General features: G+C 39.9%; 1 protein-coding gene across 10 annotated transcripts in view; it reads right to left on the bottom strand.

Moving 5' to 3' along the window:
• Positions 1–19,812, bottom strand: part of Jph1 (junctophilin 1) — a 102,117-nt gene that overhangs the window by 12,496 nt on the left and 69,809 nt on the right. For all 10 annotated transcript variants that reach the window (XR_015619445.1, XR_015619446.1, NM_001106630.2 and 7 more), the window contains exon 4: positions 5,801–6,444. Coding sequence is in view for 8 of the 10 variants with exons in the window: in NM_001106630.2 (NP_001100100.1) it covers positions 5,801–6,444 (644 nt within the window). In the remaining 2 variants the exon portion in view is untranslated. The remainder of the gene's footprint in view (positions 1–5,800; positions 6,445–19,812) is intronic.

Here is a 19,812-nt window from a genome sequence, read left to right as displayed (position 1 = left end):
GAAGAATTCAGAACACTCAGGGAGGTGCTTTTATTTTTACAGGGTCTAATGTAGCCTAGACTGGCCTTAAACTCATTAAGTAGCTGAGGATGACTCTGAATTTCGATTCTCCTGTCTGTGCTTCCTACTGTGCTGGAATACAGGTGTATAACACCCTCCGGTTTATGCAGGGCTCAGGGCTGAATTCAGAGCTTTGTGCATGCTAGGGAAATAAGCTACCAATGGAGTTACAGACTTAGCCCTCAGCTCAACTCTTCCTTTTTTCTGGACCTCTTTCTGGGTTCTATTCCCTCCTTCCTACAAATGGGAAGTTAAATACTTACAGAAGATAGATTTTTCAGCTCTAACTCTGTTTCTTGAATCATAACCAAACCACTGCAGACTCAAGTATATTGAACCAACAGTTGACCCCTATTTCGACAAATCTTACTAGAATAAATACCAGATAATCCAAGGTCACCAAGCTTTTATTTGTAAAAGTAAACCTTATTTGGCCTAGCTATTCAGGCTTGGTGGTACCCAAAGAATCTGCCTTTAGAATTACAAGATGTTGGTATTTAAAAAATATTATTAAAATAGCACACAATTCTTAAATAGTAGTGTTCTTCTAGAATGCTTCTCTGTCAAATGTAAACTGACTTTTGAAAAGTTTATTTTTATAAAACTTTTTTGCCTAAATGTTCATGTGTTTGTGAATGGGGGGAATTTACTGGTGTGTGTGTGTGTGTGTGTGTGTGTGTGTGTGTGTGTGTGTGTGGTCTTTGCATACATCACAGCCCTGCAGAGTACTGATCTGTGAGAAGCAAAAGAAGTAGTTTAGTTGAATAGGACTCAGTAGATGTTTAAAACTTCAAGAGTCTGACCTTATGTAGTTTATTTTAGGCATATTTAAACACAGCACAATTTGGGAAAAAAAAGTTCTCTGGAGACAATTCAATACTTAAGATTTGACCATGTCAAACTCTTTGTATAAAGGACATCTTTCACAAAAGATGAGTTCTATGGATTAACTGAGAGATCAGCTGAAGATAAAGGTCTGAGGCGGGATCTAGTGTGGTCTCAGCCACATAGTGCAAAGGTCATGTGGGCTTTAACCACATCTGTCTCCAGTCTTCTGGAGAGAAAAGGGGATATATAGCTATACATCACTCTTTAAAGAGACAGCCTGGGTGTTTAGCATTCCATGGTCCCCCATTGCTTATTTATGAATAAAAGGGCCTCTGTGTCATCTACATGTGCCCATGTGTATGCTTGGTCTATGGATGCCAGAGAGGGTGTTGGATCTCCTGGAGTTATGAGCAGGTGTGTGCCATCATGTGGTGTTGGTAAGGAAACTTGGGTGTTCTGCAAAGCAGCAAATACTCTTAACTGTGAAGCCACCTTTCCAGTCAAACCTAATAGTTCTAATTAAGTGTACCAAAGGAAGCAGTCACATTCTAAGAACCAAGTTAAGTTTGTGTGGAAACAAGGTTACAGGAACATTGATCATGCTTTCTCTGGTGACAGGATTGAACAGGGAAGTCTGGTCAAGTGTTCATCTTCCAGGCTGGGGCTTAGCTTAGGCTGTCTATCCCAGACTGAAAGACATCCTACTCCATGTGACCATGGGTCGCAGCTCTCTGGTGGAGGTCACAGTGCCCTGTTCTTTCTGTCATAACACTTGTCACAGTCTATTGCCATCTGTTGCTGTATTGTCATTTTCCTACCTAGTCTCAGTGCCACAGTATCAAGGGCTTTGACTTTTTCCTCCCTGTGTGTTCACTACCTCTTTAAGTGCTGCTCTCCTCAATGTTTAACAACACAGGAGAAATCACTGCACTGAAGAACAAGTGCATTGTTAGTAAATTGGGGTGTGGGGAAGAGAAACAGCCCCCACTTCTTAAGTCCTAAGTACATAGAAGAAAAAATAGTGTTTAAATGCTAGGCAGTAGACTAAGCATCTCTAAGTAGATTATCACCTGTTTTTATTTGTTCTACCCACAAGATTATTAGTTCCATATTAGAGGGCACCATGAGGATAAGCATATTAGAATATTTATAAACTATTTATGAATCCAGGTTCTTTAGAGGCAGAATTAAATATCATACTGTCCACTGGGTACTCTAGGCTCTTTTCTCTATCTCTACAAAAGCTCAGACCTTAGTTTAAAAACAATTTCTAATGAAGATATGCAAGGTAACATTGTTACCTATATCTTTCAATTCTTAGAGAAACAGAAAATCTTACTAACCTCCAACTATTCAATAAACAGGTGAGTAGTCATGGTGGTTCATGCCTGCAATCTTAGCACTCTGAAGGCTGACACAGGACAAACGCTATGAGCTCAGGGCCAGGCTGGTGTACAGAGTGAAGACAGCTGCAATAAATGGTGAGTTCTAATCTATGCAGCTTCTCAACCAGGGCAAACTTTAGATGTAGAAACTCATAGAGCTCAAAATACTAGATAATGTTCAACATCTCATCTGAGCATAGAATATATGCTATGGCTAGTCATGCTTTGGTTAGACTTTATTTTTAAGTGTGCAATTTGGGATTATGTCAGTTCTATGGGGCTGGTACATTTAATTCCTCCCCAAGATAATGGGTACATAAAGGATAGAGAAAAGTTTGGGTGAGAACAAACCTGTATAAAGTTCAGGGCCAGGGAGGATCCAGGACATAGAATCACAGCGTGTCTTTGAAAACAACATAGGTCTGTGTACTACAATGGCAGAATGCCTTCCTAGCATACCCAAGGTCTTAGACTCAATCCCAGCCAAAAGAAAAAACAAATTTAAGTCCCAGGTGAATCTTTAATTTCCATTTTGTAGATCCCAGCAAAATGCTGTGAGTTTACATGAACTCTTTTGAATTGATTAGTACTCTAGGCTTTATCTTGGGTTGAATTTAGTAGCTTAATTATATCTCTTCAAAGTTTTGGCCTGCATTTTATTGAATTTATAATGCAGCATCAATGACTAACAAATAAATGCTTTATCCTGAATGAAAACTACATGTATGTGTTTCCTACTCAATGCACATATATATTTATCCTGTATACGCTCTGATACATATTCATATTCAGCCTACCAGTGTAGCCCCACTTATGAAGCTATTGTTGAAAATCACTCAGGAAAGATGAGCATAGACCAGCAATGGGAGGCTCTAACAGCCACCAGGTGAAAATGATGGGGTGCTAGGTTTAACTGGCAGGTACCGCTCTGTGACCTCAGTTTTCTTTAGACACCTTGCACAGGCTACTGGGTGAAAAGCTTTAAGGTAAAGTCCCATAAATAAGGCTGTGGTAGTCAGGGGTGGCTTAAAATGGCAAAATGAAGAGAAGCTTAGTCCTGTTTCCCCAGACTGATTGGGACAGGTGTGATGGGAAGCAGCAGGAAGGCAGACGCTAGTACACATCAGGAGAAACCTTTGGTCATTTAGAAAACAAAACAGAGGATGACAAATTATGAGACAATATTCTGCCCATGTTAGGACCGCAATCTGCGGAGCCCATCTTCTCATGCTTGTTAAGATTCCCCTAAGATTCTCTTAGGGGAACTAAGAGAATCTGTATCTCAGAAGATTTTCTACATTTTCTAGATACTTATCCAGGCTGAAAATAAAGAAATAGAATTTATTGAGCCATTTATGAGCTATTTATACTTCAACTAGTAAGCCATTGATAGTGATAATAACCATGCCCTTTGAGCATTAACTTCCCGCAGTCCTGCATTAAGAAGGTAACAATTTCCCCTGTAGTTCACACAGAGTACTGGCTGATTAATTATGGGTATCCTCTACATGCTTGCTTTTTGTCGGTGTTTTTATGAATTTTCAATGGTTCATTATAAATGTTGAACTTGCATAGTGCTCTCCATTGTTCAGAACAGCAGGCAGCACTCCACTGTTTCAATGGTCATTCACCAACTATTCTAAGCAGTCATGTGTTACTACCTAGCTCCAGGGAAGAGGGCTGGCACTAGGAATACCAGGCAGCTTCTCCATGCTATTAGGAAAGCACCATTTTCTCATTGAGGCCAGTCAATCTGACTCCTCAGTTTGGAATGTCATTCAAGGGGAATGTAGGGCACACATGCAGTTTGGGTTTTGATCACTAAGCCTGAGTTGGAAGATGCTTGTCTTACATCAAGAACCTATACAAAATACCCAATAGGGGTAGGGAGTGGGAGGGAGAGCTGTGGGATGAGGGTGGGAGGGAGGTGGTGACTGGGGGGGGGGAGGAGTGGAGATTGTGATGGAAAGTGAATTAAGAGGAAACAAAAAATGCTACACATTACCAAAATCTATGCTTTTTCTAAATACAGTGGCAATACACAGAACACAGTACTACTACAGAGAAAGGTTCGTAGGCAACAGCAATATTGTTTTCCTTATCACAGACTGATGAGGGGAATATAGGGCACATAATTCCATAGCAGTATGTGGGAAATTAAATGTCCTATTGGACAGACAAAGATGCAATGTAGTCGGAAGGGCACTGTTTAGAACCACCCCTTGTTAATCAGATAAATGGATACTATATATACAAGAAGCCCTATTCATTATAAATATTCAGGTTGAATGTCTAATAAGAACTGATTGTTTCATACAATGAGTAGTGGTGGAATTATAATAACAGTTAAGGCATATCAATGTTTAAACATTTTACAATAAATACTAAATATTCAATCATCTTAAAAATTAGCCTGTCTTAAAAGCTATTTACCTCCACAGAAGTTGCCTCTTACAACATTATTAATATAGTTGGATCTGATTAAATTATACTTAGCTAATGAAAAAGTAGAGACTAAAAAACAATATTATATAGAGATATTAGTAAAAATTAGTTTAAGTTACTTCAAAAGATGGACTGTATTTCTTTAACCCTATGAGTAGATGGAATAAAATTAAGATAGTCTATAATCTTGAACAGGATTCCAGAAATGCATATTTTTCAAATTACCTGTACCATCTAGAGTCTTACTCTCTGAGTTGTATTTCATAGTGAAAAGGACCACCCAGAGACATATATGACCAAGATAACATACAATTTATTTTAAATCACTCACTTAACTAAACGGTTCTTAAAAAAAAGATTGGATATAAACTCTACAGAACTCAATAAAATCCAAGTTCCATATAGTACTTACCAAATTGACCTCATGTCAAGGCACACGTAGTAGACATTCATCAATAACACAAAGCTTACTGGCCCAAACAAATTAACCTGTTTAAGACTCATCAACAATGGCTAGCATCTACTAGACAGTTGAATCTAGGAACATCCGCATCTGGAGATGTATTATAAAGTAATTATGTTGTTGTAAAAGTTTTTCATTTGGGAAGAAAAATATTCTTGCTGCAGAGCCTGGCTCATTAAGTAAAATACAAATTACATATTTATGAGAATTTACAATGGCTGCAAGTGATGTTCTTTTGGATAAAGGGCCAAAGGAAGGCTTAGAATTCCTAGTTGCTATGCAGAAAGGTGCTAGCTGTGGGAACTTGGCCATGTTTCCCTTCTAAGGGCCATTGAGTAGGTAATTAAGTTCACCAAGACATATTGATAAACACTTGCTAATGCATGACAGGGCTGGCCAGGTCTGAGTCCTACCTGAATTGTCTGCAGTGGGTGGCTGAGTAGGCACAGGATTTCTGCTCAGAGAACTCTTTGCTATCATGAGCTACAAACATGTTCTGTTCTACTCTAAACAACTCAGTGAACTGAGGATCTTTGTCCAGATATGGTCAAGATATAAAACCACCCACCACATACTGCTCCCTGAACAAACCCAAGAGAAAAGCTCATGAGAGACTTACGGAATTGGCTTCTTTTTCTAAAGGAGGGCAGGTATCATTGCTTGCTGTATTCTTTGGTATAGCAAGTTCAGACTTCTTTGCTTTTGGCTCAGTTTTGCTTTCTTTGGCAACTGGTTTTGTCACAGATTTAGGGGGACTCCACTTGTTAGGTGACGGTCTAGGTACCAATGCTGAGGAAGACTGGCCAACTCCGCTGTCATCCTCCCTGTCTTCTGGAGGATGCTGGGGCGTGTTCAGTTTAACATAGTAGCCGTGATACTGAGAGTGCAGCTCCCCATTGCTGGGGTTGGGGACATAGTGGCGGCCAGAGTACTTGGACACGGTTGCTCCCAGTTCCTTTGAAGGAGCCTTTGACATCAAGGGCTTATTGACAATGGCTACCACTTGTTCCTCAGCCGTGTTCCTTTTATCGTGACTGAGTCTTGCCCCTGAGCTGGGGTTCTGTTTCTTCATGGACTTTGGGGAGGAAGGCTGGGGAGAGTGGCTCTGTTTGGGACTTGCCTCGGGAGACCTGGGGGGTGTTGTACCTTTGCGATAAAAATGAGGCGATTCCTTTGGTGATGGAGGCTTTTCTGGGACCTTTTCTTCTGGATTTTCTTTAATATCTACCCCCTCTTGAAATCTTTGTTTGATATAATCAGGACCTGGAGGAAAGGAACAGAAAGGAAAGGAAAATGATAAAAGAATAAGTTGTAAAGGATTTCAACCTAGGTGATTATCATTTTCGCTAAATGAGATCAGTTTCCTCCCTCCCCCCTTTGAAGATACTTATAAGGTGTGAACTTGTTTCAGTGTGCAAGGAAAGGATTATTATTGAAAAATGCTTTTAAAACTTGCCACTTTTTATAGTATACTGATACTATAAAAGATAGAAAAAATGTACTCTTCTCTAAAATTTCTAACACTTTTTACTTGAAGAACATGGTTCTTTGGCATGAACTCATAGAGCAGAACTCACGTTAGTCAAAACCCAACAAAACTCATTTACCCCATATAGGTAGGATAATTAAAGCATGAACTTGCATAAAGAAATAAGCTTATTTTTGTCTGATTAACTGTTTAAAGAGATCTGCACTATACAGGGAGAGCCTGCTAAGAGGCTGTTTATAATCATTGCTGAAACTTTCTGGTCAAGAACAATGTTTGTCTGGGCTGTGCTCTTTGGAACAACTTCTGCACAGTAGGGACATGATACTAGCAGTGGCCAAGACAAGGCGTCATCTCTGGCTCTTTAGTCTCAGGGTTTGTATTTAATCTTTTAATATACTTCAGAAACATTTACAACAAATTTTTTAAAAATTCAATTTAAAATTATTTTTTAAAAGTAGCAACTAGAGAAATAGCTCAGTTGATAAAGTGTTTGCCACAAAAGCCTGAGGAAAAAAAGCTGAGTCATCAGAACCTACATAACAAAAGCCAAGTGTAGTTGTGTGCTATTCAGTAAAACTGGTCTAAGATCACAGTTATATAACTTATATATGTTATATATTTTACTGTTTATATATTCTATATGCAAATATATGCATATAATTTTAATATACATATATACCTTAAAGTAATACTTGAATATTAACACATTTTAAATGAGCTTTATAAATAGTTAAATAAAACAAAACAAAAACAACCCCTGCACAAAAGTTGTACATCTTAATTCATACTTATAAATCTCATCCAGAGGTCAAGTTGAAGAAGTTGTAGTAATAGACCGATGAAATTCAAATTTGGATCACACCAAATGTACTTATTTAATTAACTCCTAACACCAGCCTAGGTATTTCTGTCTTATTTAGAAGTCTGACATATTGCTTCTTTGCAAAGTTTCTTCATCTTAGGAGTGTTAGGAAAGGTGTACCTAGCTTAGTCACTGACAACTAAGACTTTTCAGAAATGTTTAGCTACATCTCTCAACTGGGTTGCTGATGTTGCTGAAATCTGCTGCATTCAAAGAAGTGGACAGACTGATGGGAGCACACCTAGCTATCAATGTTCAGATTTAAAATGCCTGGCTTTATGCCCTTATGACTGCTTAAGGAAAACAAACACAGTCCCAAGCAACGGTTCCCATTCCTGGGGTTTATCAGACAAATCAGAGGTTTCAACTCAATGGAAAGCAGAAATCCAAGCCAGAGACATTTGAATTTGCATGCTCCAGGTGATTCTACACATTAGATATAAGTAACTGAAATCATGTAAAAATTATGGGTGTCCAAAGACTATACATGGATGGCACTGGGCTCCAATCGCATAGGTAGCAATGAATAGCCTAGTAAGAGCACCACTGGAAAGGGAAGCCTTGGTCCTGCCAAGACTGAACCCCCAGTGAATGTGATTGTTGGGGGGAGGGCAGAAATGGGGGGAGGATGGGGAGGGGAACACCCATAGAGAAGAGGAGCAGGAGGAGATAGGAGGATGCTGGCCTGGAAACCAGGAAGGGGAATAACAATCAAAATGTAAATAAGAAATACTCAAGTTAATAAAGATAAAAAAAATTATGGGTGTCAAATTGGCTTCTGCCTAATGCCAGCCTAACATGGTTACCCCCAATTGGAAGTGGTTCCAACACAGCACATTCATGTGAGAACTGGCCAGATGTGAGGATACACAGCTAGATTTTTCCAAAGCAAGATTCAATTCATCTTAAACAAAACAGTTAAGGTAATGCAGTGGATAGAGTTTCTTCCTGGACTCTTTTCTCTTGGTACATTCTGCACCTGCTATTTGTCCTGTGTAGTAATATGTGTCACAGTGTAATAGCAGCTACATAAAGCTGGTGAGTCGTGACAGCTCACAATCAGGACTAGCCATTATTGCCAGGGAGGACTAAAATAAATATTGAGAGGAATTTGTAAATATTAATGCTTTTATAGGCAGAATCTGTGAATCCTAAGAGATTTTCTCCCATCTGGGGATTCCCACTGGGAAAAGTCACCTGGTCTACAACATTCCATATTTGGTCAGCCAGCCCACTATTCCCACACAGAAAGGTACGTCTACACACTTGGCACAAAGACTTTGAGGAGACACTGGCAAATGGTGAGAGAGGGAATCAATCCAGTCTGAACTTCAGAAGTGAGAATCATGGGACTGGCCATTGGCAGACTAAGGCTGCCCTAAACACATAGTCAATGCCCATGCCAAAGGCTTTACTGCTGCAACAAGAGTCATTCAACAAAAATCAGTCATTCTCTGAAAGCTGCCAATCAGGAAAAGAGGAACAGTTGAAAGATTATAAAGAGAGTGCACAGCAGTGAAAATGACATCACATTCCCGAAAGGACCATGTAGTTCCATCTGTAAAGGTGCAGCATCTGTGACCAGTCAGATACTGTCCACCCTGATACCCTGTAAGCGGCTGTCACTCAATATAAATTTGTGAAATTGAATACACAATTCAATCTGGTCAGGATAACTAGTAGGTCCAGGACTAACCACTTTTAATCTAATAGCAGACTATTTAATTTCCCTTCTTCATGAAAAAAAAGAAAAACGAATTTTAGGTTTGGAAGGTGAGCTCAGAAGCCATCTACTCCTGGATGCTTCTCTTTACTTAACTAAAATAGTATCCATTAGTGGTTGGCACAGGCCTTTAGTAATAAACAATACTTTGACTTCTAATTTACGAGAAATGCAAGCATAGCTAACACTTAGTAACATAGACTACATGTTTTACTTTCATGTAAATAATCAACAGTGCAATGTGTGAGCATATACCCTTCAACATGGGACCACAAAGTTCGTTGAGGATGTTGCCTAGGGAAGAGGCTGGCATTTTCCTAAGAGGGCTCAAAGAATTTTACCACATTCCAAGGCAGTGTTTCAACTGATTTAACTCATTCTTAGAGCCACTGATAAATAAAAAAGCACCTTAATATGACTTGGGATTAAAAATGAGATAAAAATACTGAGGGAAGCAGTTTGGGAGATGACTCAGTGGAGTGCTTGCCATATGTGTACGATGTCTAGAACTCACATCAAAAGCGATCTGGTAGTGGTGTCTTCTGCCTGTGATCTTAGGAAGCGACAGGTAGATCCCTGGAGCCTGCTGGCCAGCTACTCTTAAGAAATTTGTTAGTTCTAGCTTCAGTAAGAGACCTTGTTTCAAAACATAAGATGGAGAGAGAGCGAAGGAGATGCCTCAAAGGAGATACCGGTTATCAATTTCTAGTCTTTGTGTGAGCGGGCGTGCGTGCGCGCGCGCGCGCACACACACACACACACACACACACACACACACACACACACACCTTTTCCACACCCAAGCAAAAATCATGACTGAAAGAAAACTCAAATAGTGGGATGAAGAAACGTGTAAACAGTCTCTCCATCTTTCCTATTCTCTAATCTCCTCTACTTCTTTTTTTTTTTTTTTTTTTTTTTGGTTCTTTTTTTCGGAGCTGGGGACCGAACCCAGGGCCTTGCGCTTCCTAGGTAAGCGCTCTACCACTGCACTAAATCCCCAGCCCCTCTCCTCTACTTCTTGATCATCCTCAAAAGCTGTATGGAGCTCAGTGCTCTTGCCTTAGGAACTTAAATTATTAGCACACAAAGTGCTTGGGACAGAGGCCCCTTGATGAAATAGACAAGACTGATACAACATACTGTAATGCCAACTCATTTATCCATAGTGAGCAATATGAAAGTCCACAAGGTGTATGATTTTTACTGTATCACCAGTAAATGTTATTCTGAAGGGCAGAACTTCGACTCCCTAACGACTGGGAAACCAGGATGACGTATAGGAGATGAATCAACTCTGTAATGGTATCAGGATGAGTCAGCCTGATGCATCTCTTTCCTTGATCAGAACAATGATACCAGTGCAGCATCTACCTGTCTCTTGGCTATAGTTCCCTGCCTTTGGCCACGTAAATAGAAATATCCTTGTCAATGCAACTGCAGTGGTGCAAGCCTCTCTAGATGGGGTCTGGAAGGACAATGCCAGTGTTTGTCTCTGTAACTCACTTTTTTCTATACTTCCTAGGCTGACTGAATCTATCCAGTCATGCTCTGAGGATCTCCTTCAAACTACTGCTGAGGACCTCTTGACTGATATCCGTAATATTATGGCTCATTTTTAAGTTAAGCCCTCAGAGGGCAAAGTTCTTCTCAAATTCTCAGTGGTTAGTCACTATTCTCTCACACTGATTCCAATTTAGGTTTTTCCATGTGTATGTAAACTTAGCTCTTTAAGAACTTAATACCCCTGCACAGGTCTGTTTTTATCTTGCAATTTTAATTGGTCTATATAATACTGGGTTTCTGAATGAAAGCTGTGAGATTTCACCGTGATGAAAATACTGCCAGCCTCGAAAAGTAAGTAATCTGCTACAAAAACTTCCAAACTGCAAGCTAGCAGCCACTGCTTTCCCAAGGGCAGAAGCATATGCCTTACAAACAATGGCAATGCATGCATCTGAGATGTGCAAATTAAACTGGAAGTCTTTCTGCAAATGCCTATCTGATTTGATCACCCTATAAACGCACATTGGAAAGCATGTGTTCCCTTGAGAAGATCCACAACACCCAGCACAGAACAGGCCGTCTATACAGTTGCTGAAGGAAGTGTTGGCTGTGGGTCAAAGGGGACTGCAGTTTCCCCCTTAGCTCTGGTCTCAAAGAGGTTCACTGTCATCTCATGCTACTAGAATGTATTCATTACCAATGAACAACTTGCTTATATGAATCTGCTTGAGCTAAGGAAGGGTGGAATTACATTTTCCCACCATATTTCTTTTCCTTCAAATGCATTTCCACCATAAAAAGGCTTTTAAAAACCATTCAGTCTAGAAAACCGAGATGGCCTTTGGTATCATTTACCTCATGGTAACACCTAATACAAGACTAGAGGGACTCTGCTCTGCAGCAGAATGAACAGCAGAGCCAAGAATTAGCATCTGCAGACAACAATGGTGAGTTTGTTTGCTTGCAAAGCATTCTCCCCACTGTGTAGCTTCCCCAGATGGTAGGTAGCTGGGAGAACAGGCCAAACTCCCTCAGCTTGCTGAGCTCTCCCAGTGGGGTACACACCTAATCTGCCAAGGTACTTAGGTACCAGGGAAAGGGGAGTTTATTCACTGGATTCATCATCAAAATGTGCAAAAGGTCCCTTTCTTAGTGAAATATATCTATGTATTTAAATGTTTTAAATAAGATGCACACAAAAGAAGATGCTCATTTTATCACTCTTGAAGAAGTCACTCTTTTTTTTTTCCCATTAATAAGTTTCTGTATTGGTTAGATGAATTAGGTGCTCCAAAAGAAATTTTTGTATAAATTAATGCTGTTACATTCTGATTACAACACATTTCTTGCCCGAGTGTGCAAGAAGCTCTCCAGTCCTGAGTCCCCCTCTAGTTGTTGCTATTCAAGTGACTTCCCACATCGGTATAGTGAATCACCTTGTTCAATATTTGTCTCACGGAAGTCTGCGTTATTCAGGAAGCTTGATTTCCAAACCCAGAAATCCAACTACTTTCTTTCTTTTCTTTTTTTTTTTTATTAACTTGAGTGTTTCTTATTTACATTTCGAGTGTTATTCCCTTTCCCGGTTTCCCTCAAACATCCCCCTAATCCCTCCCCCTCCCCTTCTTTATGGGTGTTCCCCTCTCCATCCTCCCCCCATTGCCGCCCTCCCCCCAACAATCTAGTTCACTGGGGGTTCAGTCTTAGCAGGACCAAGGGCTTCCCCTTCCACTGGTGATCTTACTAGAATATTCATTGCTACCTATGGGGTCAGAGTCCAGGGTCAGTCCATGTATAGTCTTTGGGTAGTGGCTTAGTCCCTGGAAGCTCTGGTTGCTTGGCATTGTTGTTCATATGGGGTCTCGAGCCCCTTCAAGCTCTTTCAGTACTATCTCTGATTCCTTCAACGGGGGTCCCATTCTCAGTTCAGTGGTTTGCTGCTGGCATTTGCCTATGTATTTGCTGTATTCTGGCTGTGTCTCTCAGGAGAGATCTACATCCGGTTCCTGTCAGCCTGCACTTCTTTGCTTCATTCATCTTTTCTAATTGGATGGCTGTATATGTATGGGCCACATGTGGAGCAGGCTCTGAATGGGTATTCCTTCTGTGTCTCTTTTAATCTTTGCCTCTCTATTCCCTGCCAAGGGTATTCTTGTTCCCCTTTTAAAGAAGGAGTGAAGCATTCGCATTTTGATCATCCGTCTTGAGTTTCATTTGTTCTAGGCTTCTAGGGTAATTCAAGCATTTGGGCTATTAGCCACTTATCAATGAGTGCATACCATGTGTGTTTTTCTGTGATTGGGTTACCTCACTCAGGATGATATTTTCCAGTTCCAACCATTTGCCTACGAATTTCATAAAGTCATTGTTTTTGATAGCTGAGTAATATTCCCTTGTGTAGATGTATCACACTTTCTGTATCCATTCCTCTGTTGAAGGGCATCTGGGTTCTTTCCAGCTTCAGAATATTATAAATAAGGCTGCGATGAACATAGTGGAGCACGTGTCTTTTTTATATGTTGGGGCATCTTTTGGGTATATGCCCAAGAGAGGTATAGCTGGATCCTCAGGCAGTTCAATGTCCAAATTTCTGAGGAACCTCCAGATTGATTTCCAGAATGGTTGTACCAGTCTGCAATTCACCAACAATGGAGGAGTGTTCCTCTTTCTCCGCATCCTCGCTAGCATTTGCTGTCACCTGAGTTTTTGATCTTAGCCATTCTCACTGGTGTGAGGTGAAATCTCAGGGTTGTTTTGATTTGCATTTCCCTTATGACTAAAGATGTTGAACATTTCTTTAGGTGTTTCTCAGCCATTCGGCATTCCCCAGCTGTGAATTCTTTGTTTAGCCCTGAACCCCATTTTTTAGTAGGGTTATTTGTCTCCCTGCAGTCTAACTTCTTGAGTTCTTTGTATATTTTGGATATAAGGCCTCTGTCTGTTGTAGGATTGGTAAAGATCTTTTCCCAATCTGTTGGTTGGCATTTTGTCCTAACCACAGTGTCCTTTGCCTTACAGAAGCCTTTGCAGTTTTATGAGATCCCATTTGTCGATTCTTGATCTTAGAGCATAAGCCATTGGTGTTTTGTTCAGGAAATTTTTTCCAGTGCCCATGTGTTCCAGATGCTTCCCTAGTTTTTCTTCTACTAGTTTGAGTGTATCTGGTTTGATGTGGAGGTCCTTTATCCACTTGGACTTAAGCTTTGTACAGGGTGATAAGCATGGATCGATCTGCATTCTTCTGTATGTTGACCTCCAGTTGAACCAGCACCATTTGCTGAAAATGCTATCTTTTTTCCATTGGATGGTTTTTGGTCCTTTGTCAAAAATCAAGTGCCCATATATGTGTGGGTTCATTTCTGGGTCTTCAATTCTGTTCCATTGGTGTATCTGTCTGTCTCTGTACCAATACCATGCAGTTTTTATCACTATTGCTCTGTAATACTGCTTGAGTTCAGGGATAGTGATTCCCCCTGAAGTCCTTTTATTGTTGAGGATAGTTTTAGCTATCCTGGTTTTTTTGTTATTTCAGATGAATTTGCAAATTGTTCTGTCTAACTCTTTGAAGAATTGGATTGGTATTTTGATGGGGATTGCATTGAATCTGTAGATCGCTTTTGGTAAAATGGCCATTTTTACTATATTAATCCTGCCAATCCATGAGCATGGGAGATCTTTCCATCTTCTGAGGTCTTCTTCAATTTCTTTCTTCAGAGTCTTGAAGTTTTTATTGTACAGATCTTTTACTTGCTTGGTTAAAGTCACACTGAGGTACTTTATATTATTTGGGTCTATTATCAAGGGTGTCGTTTCCCTAATTTCTTTCTCGGCTTGTTTCTCTTTTATGTAGAGAAAGGCTACTGATTTATTTGAGTTAATTTTATACCCAGCCACTTTTCTGAAGTTGTTTATCAGGATTAGTAGTTCTCTGGTGGAACTTTTGGGATGACTTAAATATACTATCATATCATCTGCAAATAGTGATATTTTGACTTCTTCCTTTCCAATCTATATCCCCTTGACCTCCTTTTGTTTTCTGATTGCACTGGCTAGAACTTCAAGAACTATACTGAATAAGTAGGGAGAGAGTGGGCAGCCTCGTCTAGTCCCTGATTTTAGTGGGATTGCTTCAAGTTTCTCTCCATTTAGTTTAATGTTAGCAACTGGTTTGCTGTATATGGCTTTTACTATGTTTAGATATGGGCCTTGAATTCCTATTCTTTTCAGGACTTTTATCATGAAGGGGTGTTGAATTTTGTCAAATGCTTTCTCAGCATCTAATGAAATGATCATGTGGTTTTGTTCTTTCAGTTTGTTTATATAATGGATCACGTTGATGGTTTTCCGTATATTAAACCATCCCTGCATGCCTGGGATGAAGCCTACTTGATCATGGTGGATGATTGTTTTGATGTGCTCTTGGATTCGGTTTGCCAGAATTTTATTGAGTATTTTTGCATCGATATTCATAAGGGAAATTGGTCTGAAGTTCTCTTTCCTTGTTGGGTCTTTGTGTGGTTTAGGTATAAGAGTAATTGTGGCTTCATAGAAGGAATTCGGTAGTGCTCCATCTGTTTCAATTTTGTGGAATAGTTTGGATAGTATTGGTATTAGGTCTTCTATGAAGGTCTGATAGAATTCTGCACTAAACCCGTCTGGACCTGGGCTCTTTTTGGTTGGGAGACCTTTAATGACTGCTTCTATTTCCTTAGGAGTTATGGGGTTGTTTAACTGGTTTATCTGTTCCTGATTTAACTTCGGTACCTGGTATCTGTCTAGGAAATTGTCCATTTCCTGTAGATTTTCAAGTTTTGTTGAATATAGGCTTTTATAGTAAGATCTGATGATTTTTTGAATTTCCTCTGAATCTGTAGTTATGTCTCCCTTTTCATTTCTGATTTTGTTAATTTGGACACACTCTCTGTGTCCTCTCGTTAGTCTGGCTAAGGGTTTATCTATCTTGTTGATTTTCTCAAAGAACCAACTTTTGGTTCTGTTGATTCTTTCTATGGTCCTTTTTGTTTCTACTTGGTTGATTTCAGCTCTGAGTTTGATTATTTCCTGTCTTCTACTCCTCCTGGGTGTATTTGCTTCTTTTTGTTCTAGAGCTTTTAGGTGTGTTGTCAAGCTGGTGACATATGCTCTCTCCTGTTTCTTTCTGCAGGCACTCAGAGTTATGAGTTTTCCTCTTAGCACAGCTTTCATTGTGTCCCATAAGTTTGGGCATGTTGTACCTTCATTTTCATTAAATTCTAAAAAGTCTTTAATTTCTTTCTTTATTTCTTCCTTGACCAAGTTATCATTGAGTAGAGCGTTGTTCAATTTCCACGTATATGTGGGCATTCTTCCCTTATTGTTATTGAAGACCAGCTTTAGGCGGTGGTGGTCTGATAGCACGCATCGGATTATTTCTATCTTTCTGTACCTGTTGAGGCCCGTTTTTTGACCAATTATATGGTCAATTTTGGAGAAAGTACTATGAGGAGCTGAGAAGAAGGTATATCCTTTTGCTTTAGGATAGAATATTCTATAAATATGTGTTAAGTCCATTTGGCTCATGACTTCTCTTAGTGTGTCTACGTCTCTGTTTAATTTCTGTTTCCATGATCTGTCCATTGATGAGAGTGGGGTGTTGAAATCTCCTACTATTATTGTGTGAGGTGCAATGTGTGTTTTGAGCTTTAGTAAGGTTTCTTTTACATATGTAGGTGCCTTTGTATTTGGGGCATAGATATTTAGGATTGAGAGTTCATCTTGGTGGACTTTTCCTTTGATGAATATGAAGTGTCCTTCCTTATTTTTTTTGATGACTTTTAGTTGAAAATTGATTTTATTTGATATTAGAATGGCTACTCCAGCTTGCTTCTTCCGACCATTTGCTTGGAAAGTTGTTTTCCAGCCTTTCACTCTGAGGTAGTGTCTGTCTTTGTCTCTGAGGTGTGTTTCCTGTAGGCAGCAGAATGCAGGGTCCTCATTGCGTATCCAGTTTGTTAATCTATGTCTTTTTATTGGGGAGTTGAGGCCATTGATATTGAGAGATATTAAGGAATAGTGATTATTGCTTCCTGTTATATTCATATTTGGATATGAGATTATGTTTGTGTGCTTTTCTTCTATTTGTTTTGTTGCCAAGACTATTAGTTTCTTGCTTCTTCTAGGGTATAGCTTGCCTCCTTATGTTGGGCTTTACCATTTATTATCCTTTGTAGTGCTGGATTTGTAGAAAGATATTATGTAAATTTGGTTTTGTCATGGAATATCTTGGTTTCTCCATCTATGTTAATTGAGAGTTTTGCAGGATACAGTAACCTGGGTTGGCATTTGTGTTCTCTTAGGGTCTGTATGACATCTGTCCAGTATCTTCTGGCTTTCATAGTTTCTGGCGAAAAGTCTGGTTTGCTTCTGATAGGTCTGCCTTTATATGTTACTTGACCTTTTTCCCTTACTGTTTTTAATATTCTTTCTTTATTTTTTGGGTTTGGTGTTTTGACTATTATGTGACAGGAGGTGTTTCTTTTCTGGTCCAATCTATTTGGAGTTCTGTAGGCTTCTTGTATGCTTATGGGTATCTCTTTCTTTAGGTTAGGGAAGTTTTCTTCTATGATTTTGTTGAAGATATTTACTGGTCCTTTGAACTGGGAGTCTTCACTCTCTTCTATATCTATTACCCTTAGGTTTGATCTTCTCATTGAGTCCTGGATTTCCTGTATGTTTTGGACCAGTAGCTTTTTCTGCTTTACATTATCTTTGACAGTTGAGTTGATGATTTCTATGGAATCTTCTGCTCCTGAGATTCTCTCTTCCATCTCTTGTATTCTGTTGGTGAAGCTCATATCTACAGCTCCTTGTGTCTTCTTTTGGTTTTCTATATCCAGGGTTGTTTCCATGTGTTCTTTCTTGATTGCTTATATTTCCATTTTTAATTCCTTCAACTGTTTGATTGTATTTTCCTGGAATTCTTTCAGGGATTTTTGTGCGTCCTCTCTATGGGCTTCTAATTGTTTATTTATGTTTTCCTTGAATTCTTTTAGGGATTTTTGCGATTCCTCTCTGTAGGCTTCTACTTGTTCTCTAAGGGAGTTCTTCACGTCTTTCTTGAAGTCCTCCAAGCATCAGTATCAAATATGATTTTGAAACTAGATCTTGCTTTTCTGGTGTGTTTGGATATTCCGTGTTTGCTTTGGTGGGAGAATTGGGTTCCGATGATGCCATGTAGTCTTGGTTTCTGTTGCTTGGGTTTCTGGGCTTGCCTCTCGCCATCAGATTATCTCTAGTGTTACTTTGTTCTGCTATTTCTGACAGTGGCTAGAGTGTCGTATAAGCCCGTGTTTCAGGAGTGCTGTAGACCCGTTTTCCTGTTTTCTTTCAGCCAGTTATGGGGACAGAGTGTTCTGCTTTCGGGCATGTAGTTTTTCCTATCTACAGGTGAAGAAGTCACTCTTATCAAGGCACTTATATCATCAACCCAGTGGGGCATCTCTCCAGAATAGTGCTGTAACCTGCATTTTGCAGTCTTTCTTCTTCTCTCTTACCTCCCAGAACTGTTCCCTTTCTCTCTGTGGGGAGCAGGGCTGTGTGCACATGACCATCTGATATTCTGCTGTTTTCCTTAATTGGTCTCCACAGTTCATTTTTTGGAGACAGGGTCTCTTTCTGAACCCAGAGTGCACTAATTCAGCTTTGCTGGCTTGCCAGCAGGCCAGGTAACTGCCTGTCTTCTCCCACTAATTCCGTAGTATTGCTGAGATTAAAGAACATAGACCTTTAAAAGAAAGACCTTTTAAAAATCCAGCCCTGATTGCTCCCAGAGGCACTTGTGGCACAGGCCTAGGTAGGCTAGCTGACTTCTCCTTCTCTATTCCTTTCCAATAGCTTTGGTCCTGGCAGCATCTACCTTCCAGACTCATCTGATCCCAGTCCTGACTGCTCACAGGGGCCCTCTGGCCATACATACTGTTACATGTTGTGCTGACATCCGACATAGGCTACCTGGGCTTCCCATCCCTATTCTTCTCTCCAGTTGTTTGAAATATATCCATTCCCTAGGCCCTGCCCAGGTATAGTTGGAGAGTTTGCTGAACTCTATCCTGCTGGCACCCTCTTCAATACCCAGCCTTAGTTTGGATTGTACCTACTGTGTGCTGGCCCATTTTGATCAGACCCACCTGAGCCATCTCACCACCCAGACTTGGCTCCAGTTATACATCCTGTGTGATGATCCAGTCTCTTGAGTCCCCCAGACACTAGTCTGTCTGCAGCATATCTAGCCTCCAGGCCTCGTGATAATCTGTTCATCGATCAAGCCTGTTCATAGAACCTGGTCAGCCTGATTATCCTCAACCCACAGGCCTCACTTTAGCCGCAGTCTGAACGACATACCATGACACATCACTTCAGACACACAAGCAGCAAAGGAAGCCTACACAAATCATACTGTAAAAATATAAATAGTATGAAAGACCAACACAAGCTTTCTCCCTGTCATATCAACCAGTATGCTAGAGATGTTCCCCAATGGAATTACACAGGTGACCCCAAGACACAAACTTAAAAGATTCTTAAAAGAATCTTAAACTTCATCAAATAATCCAAGTTTAAATACACAAACAGCTCAGTAAACTTAGTGGGAATAACAAAAAATGGAGTGAAATCTCAGTGAAGTCCAAGAAAACACAAACATACAGCCAAGTGGAATGCTGAAGACGGTTCAGGTTTTAAAACTAATTCAGTAAAGAAATAGAAATATTGAAGAGAACATAAGCTGGAATGAAAACTTCAATAGCCCAATTTGAAGACTCAGAGAAAGCCTTCCACAAGAATGGATCAAGTAGAAGAAATGGTGGTGTACATGAAGATAAAGTAGAGGATTTAGAACAAAGAAATAAGAAATAGACAACAACAACAACAACGACAACAACAACAACTACAACAACAACACATGCAGAAACTATTGGATACCATGAAAAGGCCAAAATTTCTAATTATGAGCACAGATGAAAAATCCCAGGTTAATTGCACAGAACAGATTTTCAACAAAGTCATACAAGAGAA

The sequence above is a fragment of the Rattus norvegicus genome, chromosome 5 (assembly GCF_021556685.1).
Source record: "Rattus norvegicus strain SHRSP/BbbUtx chromosome 5, alternate assembly SHRSP_T2T, whole genome shotgun sequence".
In the NCBI taxonomy this organism is placed as follows: domain Eukaryota; kingdom Metazoa; phylum Chordata; class Mammalia; order Rodentia; family Muridae; genus Rattus; species Rattus norvegicus.
The sequence above is the reverse complement of the archived record's forward strand: the minus strand, read 5'-3'. Positions and strand labels throughout refer to the sequence as shown.